General features: G+C 58.3%; 5 protein-coding genes across 5 annotated transcripts in view; 3 read left to right on the forward strand and 2 right to left on the reverse strand.

Annotated features, from left to right (window-relative positions):
- Positions 1 to 593, forward strand: part of GMORB2_7558 (nicotinamide/nicotinate riboside kinase) — a gene marked incomplete at both ends in the record, with an annotated part of 1081 nt that extends 488 nt beyond the window's left edge. The window contains one exon of the mRNA XM_035469523.1: positions 110 to 593. Coding sequence (XP_035320617.1) covers positions 110 to 593 — 484 coding nt within the window. The remainder of the gene's footprint in view (positions 1 to 109) is intronic.
- A 122-nt stretch (positions 594 to 715) lies between these two features.
- On the reverse strand, positions 716 to 5022 carry GMORB2_7559 (ERCC4-related helicase; the record flags this gene model as incomplete). The annotated part of the gene is made up of 2 exons (XM_035469524.1): positions 716 to 4688; positions 4757 to 5022. The coding sequence occupies 2 exons, from the start codon at positions 5020 to 5022 to the stop codon at positions 716 to 718; spliced, it is 4239 nt and encodes a 1412-aa protein (XP_035320618.1).
- Positions 5023 to 6408: 1386 nt separating this feature from the next.
- Positions 6409 to 7490, forward strand: GMORB2_7560 (Alpha-tubulin suppressor; the record flags this gene model as incomplete). The annotated part of the gene is made up of 3 exons (XM_035469525.1): positions 6409 to 6574; positions 6642 to 6960; positions 7046 to 7490. 3 exons carry the CDS (start codon positions 6409 to 6411, stop codon positions 7488 to 7490), a joined length of 930 nt encoding a protein of 309 aa, XP_035320619.1.
- A 167-nt stretch (positions 7491 to 7657) lies between these two features.
- Positions 7658 to 8837, reverse strand: GMORB2_7561 (20S proteasome subunit alpha 2; the record flags this gene model as incomplete). The annotated part of the gene is made up of 5 exons (XM_035469526.1): positions 7658 to 7776; positions 7849 to 8469; positions 8575 to 8625; positions 8694 to 8713; positions 8794 to 8837. The coding sequence occupies 5 exons, from the start codon at positions 8835 to 8837 to the stop codon at positions 7658 to 7660; spliced, it is 855 nt and encodes a 284-aa protein (XP_035320620.1).
- A 720-nt stretch (positions 8838 to 9557) lies between these two features.
- GMORB2_7562 (sphinganine-1-phosphate aldolase) lies at positions 9558 to 12765 on the forward strand (the record flags this gene model as incomplete). Its single annotated transcript, XM_035469527.1, has 3 exons — positions 9558 to 10463; positions 11084 to 11628; positions 11772 to 12765. The coding sequence occupies 3 exons, from the start codon at positions 9558 to 9560 to the stop codon at positions 12763 to 12765; spliced, it is 2445 nt and encodes an 814-aa protein (XP_035320621.1).
- Between the last annotated feature and the right edge of the window lie 600 nt (positions 12766 to 13365).

The raw sequence follows: 13365 nt of genomic DNA on the forward strand, positions 1-13365 counted from the left end.
CCCCTTCTCCCCTGGGATGTAAAAGAACCCGAATATATCAACCATGTCGCTGAGTGGTTTGATGTCAGCCCTCGCTTGAATCGAAAGAAGATCGGAATTCCACAGGAAGATGCCCCGTCCCGCAGGAGACCATCGCCGCTCTGAGGACCGAGGTCGAGGACTCCCTAGCCTCGATACCCGGTCAGCCACTCGGGACCCGCCTGAGCTTCTGCATCCTAGACGGCTTCCTCCTCTTCCCCGAGTCCATGGCCCCCCTCCAGCCGCACCTGGACGTCAAGCTCTTCCTACGCACCACCTACGCCAGGGCCAAGGCCAGACGCGAGGCTAGGGACGGGTACGTCACCATCGAGGGGTTCTGGGAGGATCCGCCCGGGTACGTGGACGAGATCGTCTGGCCGAATTACGTCGAGGAGCACGCCTGGATGTTCAGGGGAGGCGATGTCGAGGGCGAGTTTGACCATGCCGTCCTCCGGGACAGCGGCATCCGGGTTCCAGGCCAGAGGGGGGATGTGAACCAGGATATGGGCGATACGTTGAAGTGGGCTGTCGACGTGCTCCTGGACGAGATTCGCCGCCGCAGCACCGGCGGATGAAATATCAGAAGCAAATCTACATGTTTACGTATAGTGCAGATGAATGACAGGGAGCAAAGAAGAAAAACGACAGTTACCTGCATCGTAGTCGTCATGAGCATCATTACCATTGCCATCTATCGTCATCCGCTCTCGCCCTTCAATACCCAGGCTGCCTCCGTGGCGGCCCGCGTCATCACCTCCTCCTTGCTGACACCGTCACCAACCTCCACGACCAGCCGGTCGCCCACGTGGATCCTGCACGTCCACCGCCCATGCCTGTCCTCCCCGGAACCGACCAGGTGCTCCTCAATCTCGTATCGGACCTTCTTCCTGCCGGCGTACTGGCCCAGCATCTCCTTAGGATGCTGTACGTTGACGCCGTCGCGCAGCACGCGGTCGAGGTAGGGCAGGATCCCCAGCCGGTCGATCATGGCCTTGCACGTCTCCAGCGAGCCCGAGTCGACCCATACGGCGCCGATGAGCGCCTCGATCAGGTCCGAGAAGAACTTGCGCGCGCGGATCCGGGACAGCAGCGCCCACGGGTGGTGCGTGCCTTCGTCCATGGCCGCACGGATCTGGCCGCGCAGCTCGAGATGGCGTGCCGACCCGGCCTTCTGCTCCAGCGCCAGGGCGGGCGAGCCGTGCCGCATAAAGGACCACAGGGGCTCGAACTTCGACGTCGGCTCTGCCGTCTGCCCGTCTTCCGACACTGTCACGTCTTCCCTGTACCGTCCGTTTTCCAGGCATATGAAGCCGAGGAAATCGCCCGCGACGAGGGCCATCTTGATCAGGTGCATCTGGTAGTACGTCCGTCGCGCGGCTGGTCCGTCTGCCCACACGTGCGCGACGACTAGCCAGTCGAGGATGGCGTCGCCTATGAACTCGAGGCGCTCCATCGTCTTTTGCTCCTTCTGCGTCAGCATGCATGAGCTGTGCGTCAGTGCATCGGCGAGGAGCTGCTTCTTCTGGAACCGATAGCCTATTATCTCCTCGACGGGCGCCAGCACCTCCGGGTTCATCGTGCTGTTCGGCTGGTGGTCAAACAGGATCTGCCGCGCTATCGGCACCTTGGTCCAGTCCTGGTCGTCGATGAAGAGGGCGATGCAGCGGCTAGCCTTGTCGAGTCCGCCCTTCTCGTACGCCGCCCCGATGAGCGCCTCCACAACGTCGGCCAAGGTCTTGGTGGACAGTTCCCGGCTCCCCGCAGGTTCCCGGGACACGTCGTCTAGGTAGAGCGGCCGCCACTTGTTTCCCGTAAAGGGCTTGGTGATGACGTATCTTGACAGTCCGGTCTCGACGCAGGCGCGGGCCAGTCGTGCGTTGGACACCACTTGACTCTTGAAGATGGACAGGTAGCTCTCCGGCCAGTGCAGGTACGTGGCTGTGCCCATGATGCAGGTGCAGTACTTGAGGATGGAGTCACCCAGGTATTCGAGCTGTTCGTAGTTGACCGGCTCGCAAGCGCTCGGGGCACTGATGGCCTCCCGCACGAGCGCGTGGTCGGTCATGCCCAACGGCTTGAGGAGCGTCTCGGACAGGGTCTTGGCCACCAGCATCACCTCCATCTCGTGCATGACTGAGGGGATCAGCATACCGAATCTGACCTTGGACAGGGGAACAGCGTCGACCCTTGCCCAGGGCGCGGGATAGACTGATCCATATGGCCTCTTGCTCTTCTGCACATGGCCGGAGCCCGTACTCAGCGGGTGCAGGAAGTCGCTGCGCCGACTGCATCTCTCGAGGACCAGGTACGGAACGTGGTGCGGCGCATCTTCGTAGTCGAAAAACGCACGTTTGACCAATCCGATCTCGGGCTTGGACGGGAGGCTGCCTCGGTAGACAAACGGGGCTCCGGTCCTGTCTCGGATGAGATGGCCGAATTCTGTGGCCAGCTGCGGTTCAGCTTCGAAGCTGAGCGACGCAATGTCGCCCACTGACAGGTCGGCACCTCGGATGACCGTCTGGATGACGTGTCTCCTGTTGAGGACCTTGTAGCGATGACCAAAGTGTGACTCCAGCAGTGCAGAGGTATGGTCCGGCATCGCATCCGCCTCTCGTGCAGGAACCAGGCGTCCTTGGCTCGGACGGAGCTCCCAGACTACCTCGCTGTCAATGTACACCTTCAGCGGTTGCAGGTGGTTGATCTGAGCAGGAAGTATGACGTCGTGATCGCCCACCGGCTGGCCCCTCTCGTCTATGCAGGTATATGTGTACGCCCATCTCGCCTCGTCATCATTCCATGCTCGGGCAACCTCCTCCCATGGGCTGAAGCGACCGTCGACGCGGGCAGTAGGATCCCGGGTCTCAGATCCCGGCATTTCCTGATTCTGCTGGAACGGCAGCAGGTTATCGTTCAGAAGGCCCGCCCGGTAGAGGGCAATGTAGGCCTGCAGGGCGGCATCCTTTGTGGCGCTCTTCTCGGTCGCATGCAGGGTACGGCTGGTAGCTCGTCGCACGGCCGCGGGAACGAATGACGGCAGCACCACCGTCGCGCTCAAGGCCGGGCCGCTGGAGCTGTCTTGCTCGATAATGTAATCCGGCCTCCCGTCAACAAACTCGCCAGGCGCTAACGTCCGGCAGAAATGCTCGAGGTGTTGCTTCGCATCATCGATGCCAAGCCTGGCTCCGGTAGACCTGACCTGGAAAAATGTCTTGTCTTCGTCGTTGCCCTGCTCCATATACTCCAGCTTCTGCCACTCTCGCTCGCTATCTTCGTACACGCTTTGGATATGGCTCTCCATAGCCTCCCACTGTCCAGCCTGCTGGCGATCACTCCAGAAGAGGACGAGTCTCGACTCTCGCATGCGTGCCCGCCCTCGCCGCTGTATGAATGCCTTGAAGGACGTTATCCTGTCAAAGCAGATGACGAGGTTGCAGGCGGGCACGTCGATGCCCTCCTCGAGGACACTGGTAGCGATGACGAGATTGAGCTTTCCGGTGCGGAACTTCTGGAGCACCGAGAGGTCCGTGACGTTGCTCGAGAGCTCGTACAGGTGGCGGTTCTTGCTGCTGTGATTCGACGTGCCGACGATGGCGCCTATGCGATATCTGTCCGCCACCTCGGGGCAGGAAGTGAGCATCTCATATAGCATGCTTACCGTGGCACGTTCCCGGGCAAATATAATGCACCTCGGGGACTCGGGCGGTGACATTAGCTGGTCGATGAGCAGCCTCGCCTTGTCGGTCATATCCGACGGTTCAGCTGGTGGCTGGGAGACCGTGACTTTGAGCAGGTTAGTTGCCAGGTACTCCTTCTCTCCGCTGATCCACGTCTTGTCTGCGTCAGGACGGCTGGTGAATTCGGTGACGACTCGCCAGATATACCGCTCCGCAGCCCAGAGACCAAGCTCCTCGGCTATGTGAAGTGACACCCTGCAGAACCCCTTCATCTGGTCCTGAGAAAAGGTCTTGTTCGACTCGACGGCCTTGGATAGAAGATCTCTGTTCTTGTCGGTCAAGTTGGCGACCAGATATTTGATCCAAGGATCTTCCCGCAGGTCGAGGTCGCGGTATACTTGGCGAAGAGAGCTCATTGCGGGCGAAGGTTCGGGGTACCGCGGTATCGCATAGTCGACACGCTGTATCTGAGGCTTCATCACATACTTGAGAAGCTCTTGGCGGTGAAGGTTCGGGGTGATGCATCGGGAATCAAGCATCCTCTCCAGCCTCTTCATCTCCTCCCCCTTGGATGACATGGCAGGGCTCGCTGTCAAGCCTAGGATGGAAGGCAGGGTGGAGCCGTCAACGTACATGCTGGTGTGGTAGAATTCCTCCATGACCTTGTTGCCAGCCGCCCTGCCGACGCAGTTGTGGGCCTCGTCGAAGACGATGAGGGACAGCATGTCCATCTTGACAAAAGCATGGCAGAGAGCGTCGTGGAGGACCTTGGGCGTAGAGACGATGATGCGCGTCTTCTCAAGGATGGCTGTCCACGTAGGCGGTGACCAGCTGTCGACATTCTCGTTGCCTGTCAGCAGCCTTGCCGGAACCGAGGGCATCTGGTCCTTGATGGAGTCTAGGTGCTGCGCACAGAGAAGAATAGTAGGAGCGTTGAGCCACACGATCTTGTTGTGGGGTCCATGCTCGAGCTCATGCGCGATCCGAAGCAAGGCACTATTAGGGATTTTTTTCTGTGAGCAACAGTCCTCTCCTCTCCTCTCCTATCGTTATCTGTGACGTACACTTGCGTCTTGCCGCTTCCCGTGGGCATGACAACAATGGCGTTATACTTGAGGCTCTCCTCAAACATCTCGCGCTGGTAAGCCCTCGCATCTATCATGCGGCCCTCATCCTGGGATCGGTCGGGTTCTTCGGGCAGTTGGATGACATTGACGGATGGCTCCGAAAAGGACTCCAGCTCTGCTTCATCTCCAAGACTGAGGTGAGGCTGGTCTTCGGGGGTACCAGAGTCATCGTCTGACGCAGAATCAGGTTCCCAGCTAGGCATGCTGACGGGAGGGAGACGGGATGAAGACGGGCAGCGTTTCGAGATCAGGGAAAAGCTGATGAACAGACGGTTTGTTATAGAGAGAAGAGAGAAGGTATCTGACAGATGCCCGCTCCGAAGGTTTGAGGCGAGGTGAGGGAAACGCGATGCTAAAACCCCTCTCGGTGGAAACCACAACCTGCTTAAGAGTGTGACGAATGATCGGAAACGGCAGCAAGCAGGGGCAGCTGACGGCATATGGACTGTTCGATTGTTTGCCAAATCGTCTGCCCCTCACCAACACTGTGCGCCGTGATTCGGGGCAAATATGAATGAAAAATGATAGGAGCAAACCCCAACAGTGAAACCGCACTCAGCTGCTGCTAGATGACTGTCGTCCACCGGGCAGTTTTTTGCGAGCTTGACAAGGAAAAAGGTGCTACCTGCCCGCGCACGATGGAATCGTCAACTTGGCGAAACCGTCAAGCGTGCAAGTACGCACCTGCAGTTACGATAATCTCAGCATACAGCTCCGTCGAAATAGCACTCTGCAACATACCAACAACAGTAGCAGCTCTCGTGCCAATACTGCTACTCTACAAAACTAGCACATGTGATATTACTCTGTACGAGTAGATGTAGAGTAGATGCTGACTTCGGATTAATACTCCGTACGAGGTTCTACTGATATTACACCTTGCAACCTTGCTGTCACGAAGTAGGACGTAAGAGGGATAATATACCAGTACCACACCCCTCCCTCTATAGAAGAACGCATAGCTGCGGGTTAGGGATTTCCTAAATAATATCAATAATACCTGTTACCCAACCGAGGTCTCCTAAAGAGACCTGGGACAGAGACACACACACCAAGGCGATGCCTCCCATAACCAAAGAACGTGACACTTGCTATCCACTACCCTGCATCTAGGACGCGGACTTGAACCATTTAGGGTAAAGAAGATACACACAAAACATCACTGAACCTCTCATCCGTCTCTCCTCTCATAAGTGTAACACGGTTTCTCTATCGAAGTGGAATGATTCATCTTTGACTAGCCGACGATATGAAGTTTTACAGTGTCAATACTCAATATGTTACTGGTAGTGCTGGCAGGTACGTGTATTGACGGAGAGTTCCAAGTTGCGTCACCAATGCTAGATTGAAGGATCAACCCAATCAAAACTCTACCCAAACAGGTAATAATAACAAACAAGCAGACGATCACACTACATGTACACCAGCGTCACTCCCGTCAACTGAGATCTCAACATCCTAAGCATCGTAACATCGAACGGACTTAGCCCAACATCCTAGCGAAGACATAAAATACGTGTCAACCGTACCTCGAAATCCACCATGTCAAAGTGACCCCGCTCCCCCTCCTCCTCCCCCCGCCCCTATCCATGAACTCGAAGCTCTTCGCCACGGGCTTCAACGCCTGGTCCCAGCTCTCGCTGGGACGACGTTCATCGAGTCCGGAAGACGAAGCCGAGGACATCTTTACATTCCGCAAGGTCCTCGAGGGCGGAAACCTAGACGTCCCAACAAGCAAGCTAACGTACACCATAGGTCTGAAATGCTATCCATCCCTACACAAAAACCATGGCACTGACATCGTCACGCATGATATGCACAGTCCCCCAAGGCACCGAGCTTCGCAGAGCAGGTACCGGCTACCCCCATGACGACCAGCAGCTTCGCGTCTCCCTGGACGAAGTCGAGAACGCCCTGGGTGAGACCCTCGCCATCGATCGGGGCGACACCCTTCACATACGCAAGTGTCCCTCGCCAGACGACGCCTCGCATCAGCAATCCCGGTTCGTCTGTCCCAGTCCCGTGAGGCAGATGGCCGCCTGGGACGCAGGATGGGTTATCCTCCACGAGGATGGCAGGGTAGCCACCATGGGAGACGGCCGGTTCCCAGACTGTCTCGGACGGGAGGTGGCAGCGGATAGGTAAGACAGCTAGACATTATGACCCGGCCAGTCCCGGCTCTGTGCTTACAATGTCTACTCCTTCTTCTCTTACCCACGCTGTCAGTCCTGCAGATGCCCCGTGTATCGTGACGGATCTGAGCGATCTGGGGGAGCCCATCAGTCGCGTAGCAGCGGGCGGGTACACGAGTGCCGCGCTAACCGTGTCGGGCGGCCTGTACGCGTGGGGGATGCCATCTCCGGGGACGACGCATCGTCGGCAGCAGGCCATCGGGGGGCTCAGCGGCGTCCCCAACTACGTCGGTGTTGGTGACGATTGCGACGTCCAGGACGTGGCACTGGGTGAGTCGCACGCTATTGCCCTGACCGCCGAGGGGGACGTCTACGTCATTGGCGGAAACGAGAATGGCCAGCTCGGGCTGGGGATGCCGTTCACAGAGAGGGCTTCGGAGTGGACAAAGGTGAATTTGCAGCTCGAGCCGGGTGAGCGACCGGTGCGGGTTGCTGCTGGGGTGAGAACATCGTTTATCCTGGTGGCAGGTGATGGGTAGTAGCACTGGCAGGTGAGATCATAGAGTTGTGGTGATGGGTATGCTCCTGTAATTTTTTTTTCAGGAGCTCGCGTGACCCCTCAATCTATTTTTACATCTCTGTATTTTTCTTGGTTGCCCTCCCCCGATGCCGTTTGCACCCCTTGACAGAACTAAGCGCATGATACTCATAGACTCGTCAGGTAATCCTCAATCTCCTGCGGGGTCAGCTTCCTGAACCGCGGTCCTTGGGCACCCTCGACCCCATCGACCCCCAGCAGGTGTTCTGCCGGCTCACCGACGATGCCTGTTGGGTAATTTGGTCAGTAATCATCATTTCTCTTGCGTATTAGCGCAGGGAGGAGGGTTATCGCCATACCAATCTCGATAGAGTCCCCGTTCATCTCGCCCTCGATGTTGTCCTTGAGCGTGAGAAGAGCAATGTGGATGGCGTCCTCTAGCTCCAGCTCCTCCGAGTATCTCTTCTCGAGGAATGTCTTGGCCTTGGTCGCGCTCTTGCCAATGGCCGTGGCCTTCCAAGGGTAGTAGCTGCCCGAGGGGTCAACCTGGTACAGCATGGGACCGCCCTTGTGGACGCCGCCCGTCTTAGTCGTCTTCTTCTTCTTTTCGGCATCGTCGTCATCGTCGTCCATATCGTCCTGAACCTCGGACTCGGTGGTGGGCTCGATGCCCTCGTCCCATCCGGCGACGAGGAGGCTGACACCGTAGGGGCGGACACCGGCCGACTGGGTGGCCTCCTGCATGACGCGGGCGACGTCCTGGACCAGTATACGGGTCGGCGGGTACTCGTTGTAGATGCGCTTGTATCCCGTGTGCGAAACCTTGCGTGCGCGGTCGACTAGCACGCGGTAGTCGGGGCCCATGCCCGAGTAGACCATGCCAATGTTGGGGGTGATGTTGCTGATCTTGGCGAGCGAGCTCTGGTCGGCAAGCGGCGACGACGACTTCTTCTCGGTGGCGAGGACGATGCCGTTGGTGGCTGTGGCCGGGCGAAGTCAGTCCCAGATCCGTCCGAGGGCGGTGGCCCGGCAGCAGCAGCAGCAGCAGCAGGGCAACGAGAGAGAAAGAGAGCGGGCTGGCGTACCTTTGATTCCGAGAGCAGTGATGCCCTGGTTAACAGCATTCAGAGCATACTCTGTACAATGGGTCAGCTAAGACAGCAAAAAGAAGACTTGCCGCGGGGGCAGGGAGTTGGAGCCGCACCAATCTGCACCAGCTTGCCGCTACATCATCAGGTTAGCCATCGTCGATGCTGTCATGAGGAGGGGAAAGAGGGAGAGCTGGAGCGGCTTCGACGGCATACCTGGGCGAGAAAGTTGTGAGGGAGAAGGAGTAGCGGTCTGCCATGGCTGATGTTTTGGCAGCAACTTGGTAAGTTGGAGGGTTCCGATCAAGTGTTTCGTCGGTGGAATAGTTTCTGGATGTCGAAGGGGGGGGGGGGGGGGGGGTGGTGACTGGCGGGGGTCAAGCAGCTGTGGTGGTCTGGCCGGTGGGCAGCTAGCAGCACGCAGCACCAAGCAGCACCAGGCAGTGAAGCTGCCGCGTCTCAAGGCGGGCGGAACCTTGGAGGTGTGTTTCGGCGAATAGTTTAACCGTAGAAATTTATCCGGAGGCACCAGCAGCATTACAACGCACACACTGGACCCCAGCCACTTCTTATGGACATGCGGATTTGCCTACGTACGGGGCGGAGTTTCTCTGAGGGGTCTGTCTGGTCTTTCCGTCAGGCACCGCCGGCACCTTCGGTGACCTTCTATGGATTAGAACCGTCCCCAGGTTCTGCTGATGCCGAACTAGGAGGCCTTTCTTTTCTTTTCGAAGTTTTACCACTTGAAGACATCGTCTCGTTGACCATGTCCAACGATCTTGTTGGCCGTTGTGCTGGGCCTTCATCCCACGTTTGAATTTTTTTTATTCATCTGCTTGATTTTTGAAAATCTGTCTGGCACCGCCAGCCATTCTATGCTATACTATAATCCTCCTTCCACACCCCCTCGCCGACCGAGTTTACGTCCGGACGCCTGGCCCTGCACACGATTGACAGCAGTGCTGTATTCTGAGGTCATAATGGACTCGTCATCGACAGGTTGGGACTGGTCCTCCCTCCCCCGTCAACGAACGGCCAGAACTTCTGAACAGCGGCCAGCGGAAGCGCGGCCTGAACAGCGGCAACAACCGGACAACAAGAGGCGGCGGCACTATGGCCCACGATCGTGTCGCATCTGCCTCGAGGTAGAGCAGCCTAAATTCCCGACGGACGCGTCGACGACGCTGGGCATCTCGTCGGCGTCATCACGACCGGTATACGAGTCGGACGACGCGGAGCTGGGACGTCTGCTTTCGCCATGCAAGTGCAAGGGATCGCAAAAGTACGTGCACGAGGGGTGTCTCAACGCGTGGCGGCTGGCCAACCCAACAGCGACGCGCAACTACTGGCAGTGCCCCACATGCAAGTTCTCGTATCGCATGGCTCGTCTGCACTGGGCGTCGATGCTCAGTAGCAAGCTCACGCAGGTGGCCCTGACCTGTATGCTGCTCGTGGTCGGCATCTTCGTCCTCGGATACATTGCCGACCCGCTGTTCGACCTGTGGTACGACCCGCTGGGCACCGTGACGGACACGGTCGCGCAGGTGATTACCGATGCTGAGGCTCAGGAGGAGCCGCTCTACAGGGCGGAAGAACCCGATACCTGGACCGAGCACTTTGCCAAGGGCTTCTTTTCGCTGGGGCTCGTCGGCCTGTTCAAGACCATGCTCTCCATGTCGCCGTTTCAATGGTTCTACTACCGGGGCGGCGGCGGCGTCCTGGGAGGCTCCGGGAGGCGTCCGGGTGCCACGGGTCGTGCCAGGGCCGAGAATATGAGCTGGGTCTTCATCCTCATCGGCGCTGCCACCTTTCTCATGGCGATATGGAGATTCGTCAAAGCCCTAAGTGCCCGAGCGCTCAAGAATGTCAGCGACAGGGTCATGGATGTGGGCAACGACGATGACGATGACGATGAATGACCCAAGTCCTCACCCCCCCCCCCCCCCCCCCCCCCCCCCCCCCCCCCCCCCCCCCCCCCCCCCCCCCGGCGATCGACTCGCTCTTCCCCTCCCCATACGACATACGAATCGTATCAAACCACCAAAGGACTATCAAGACAAGTTGCCGCTCTTTCGTCGTCTTCTCTTCTCTTCCCTCGTTACTATTTCTCTTGCCATCTTCGCCTATCATGCCGGGCAGCTCGAGAATACCCGCCAGCCTGCGTGGGAGTCTAGAGTCTGTCAAGAAGCGCACGCCAGCCCGGCCGACGCTTGACATGATTAATCCGGATCTGTGAGCGCCCAATTTCCCTCCCCGACTCTCTCTACGGAGTCAATTCTTTCTCTTACAAACCCTTTCTCTGTAAGAGAGAGAGAGAGAGAGAGTTGGAAAGAGGAGGAGGAAGAGGAGGAAAAGAAAAGGAAGAGTGTGTGTGTGTGCGTGTGTGTGTGCGCGCGCGCGAGAGAGAGAGAGAGAGCTAACACATCCTCTCAGTGTACTGAATAGTTTCCGAAACCTCGTCTTCGTCTACTTCGTCCTCCGCTGGACCCGACGGGCATACTGGAAGCTCAAGGGACGAGGCATCATCGGCGCCATCCTGGAGCTGTACGCCAACCTCCGACGGATCGGATACGGATACTTCCTCCGGGCTCCCGGCGTGCGCGGCAAGGTGCAGAGGCAGGTGCGCGAGTCCCTGTCCAAGCTGTCGGACAAGCTGGTGCCGACCGAGATGACGAGGCACCTCGCCCTGCCCGCCGTCCCGCTCGGCGACGAGGCCATCCGGGCCGAGCTGCAGGCCCTGGCCGACATGGACCACACCAGGTGGGAGGACGGCTTCGTGTCGGGTGCCGTCTACCACGGTGAGAAGGAGCTGATGGCCCTCCAGACCGAGGCGTTTGGCAAGTTCACAGTCGCCAACCCCATACACCCGGACGTGTTTCCCGGCGTGCGCAAGATGGAGGCGGAGATCGTCAGCATGGTCCTGGGGCTGTTCAACGCGCCCGCCGGGGCTGCGGGTACCACCACGTCCGGCGGGACCGAGAGTATCCTCATGGCCTGTCTGTCTGCCAGGCAGAGGGGATATGTCGAGCGTGGAATTACGGAGCCCGAAATGTGGGTCTTCTTTCCTCTTCCTTTTTTCCTCTCTCCTCTCAACTCTCTATACCTTTCTTCTTGACTCTGCTAGGCAAAGACGGCTTGTTCGTTGTCAACTCGACTGACAGGATATATGTATATAAATATATATATATTTGCAGGATCCTCCCCGAGACCGGCCACACTGCCTTCAGAAAGGCAGGCGAGTACTTTGGCATCAAGGTGCACCTGGTACGGTGCCCGGAGCCGGACTACCAGGTCGACGTGCGGGCCGTGTCGCGACTGATCAACAGCAACACGGTCCTCCTGGTGGGGTCTGCGCCCAACTTCCCGCACGGCATCATCGACGACATCGCGGGACTGTCGAGGCTGGCGCAGCGGCGCAACGTGTGCCTGCACGTCGACTGCTGCCTGGGGTCGTTCCTGGTGCCGTTCCTGGAGCGGGCGGGCTTCGAGACGCAGCCGTTCGACTTTCGGCTCCGGGGCGTGACGAGCATCAGCTGCGACACGCACAAGTACGGCTTCGCGCCCAAGGGCAACTCGACGGTACTGTACCGGACGGCTGAGCTGCGGACGTACCAGTACTTCGTGTCGGCGGACTGGACGGGCGGCGTGTACGCCTCGCCCGGCATAGCCGGGTCCCGCCCGGGCGCGCTGATCGCCGGCTGCTGGGCCAGCCTCGTGTCCGTGGGCGAGGCCGGGTACGTGGACGCGTGCGGCAAGATAGTCGGGTCGGCCAAGAAGGTGGCCGACGCCATCCGCGAACGCCCCTCGCTGTCGGCCGAGCTCGAGGTCATGGGCAGGCCGCTCGTGTCCGTCATCGCCTTCACGGCGCGCAACCTCGACATCTACGACATCGCGGACGGCATGTCGGCCAAGGGCTGGCACCTCAACGCCCTCCAGAGCCCGCCGGCCATCCACGTGGCCGTGACGCTGCCCATCGCCAAGGTGTGGGAGAAGCTGGTGTCCGACCTGGAGGCCGTGGTCGAGGACGAGCGAGAGAAGGAGCGCGTGCGCATCGCCGAGGGCAAGGGGTCCAAGGGGAAGGCCGTCGGCGACTCGGCCGCTCTGTATGGCGTTGCCGGCTCTCTGCCGAACAAGAGTGTCGTCGTCGATCTGGCCAGGGGATTCTTGGATATCCTCTACAAGGCATGATGATTCTCTTGTCGTCTCGGGGCTTTACTACTATACCAGTAGGCGTTTTCTCTCTCTCTCTCTCTCTCTCTTGTACTATCTACTCTCTCTCTATCTCTCTCTCTATCTCTCTCTCTCACTCTCACTCTCTCTCTCTCTGCCATTTCTCTCCTTCTTGTTTTTTATTTTATTTTCTTCTTTTCTTTCTTCTTCATTGTCTCTCCCTAACCTCTCCATATGGTAACACATATCTTCCTTATTTTATCTTATATACTACTACATATAATTTCTATACCGTTACGACCAGGAGAGGAGAAGACACATGAGCGGGGTTTTCCTGTGAATGGACTCTTGCGGGAAAGGGAAGAGTCTAGAATTGCATTTCCTGTTTCATCATCATGACGACTTGTCACGTTCAACCTCCTCATCTCCTTCTCCGACCGGCAACAGCAGCAACGGCGTTGGCAGAACAGCAGGGACCGAGGCTGCGGTTCAACACACGGTGCAAGCGACGCGTCAAGCTTTCCCGCAGTGTCACCGTCAAGTTCCACATCACCTGATCGAGTGATCCGAGTGAGGCGTACTCGGGAAGCCGCATCGAGGCAGACGTTGCGGGGGGGG

Source organism: Geosmithia morbida, assembly GCF_012550715.1.
Source record: "Geosmithia morbida isolate 1262 chromosome Unknown scaffold_9, whole genome shotgun sequence".
Lineage (NCBI taxonomy): Eukaryota > Fungi > Ascomycota > Sordariomycetes > Hypocreales > Bionectriaceae > Geosmithia > Geosmithia morbida.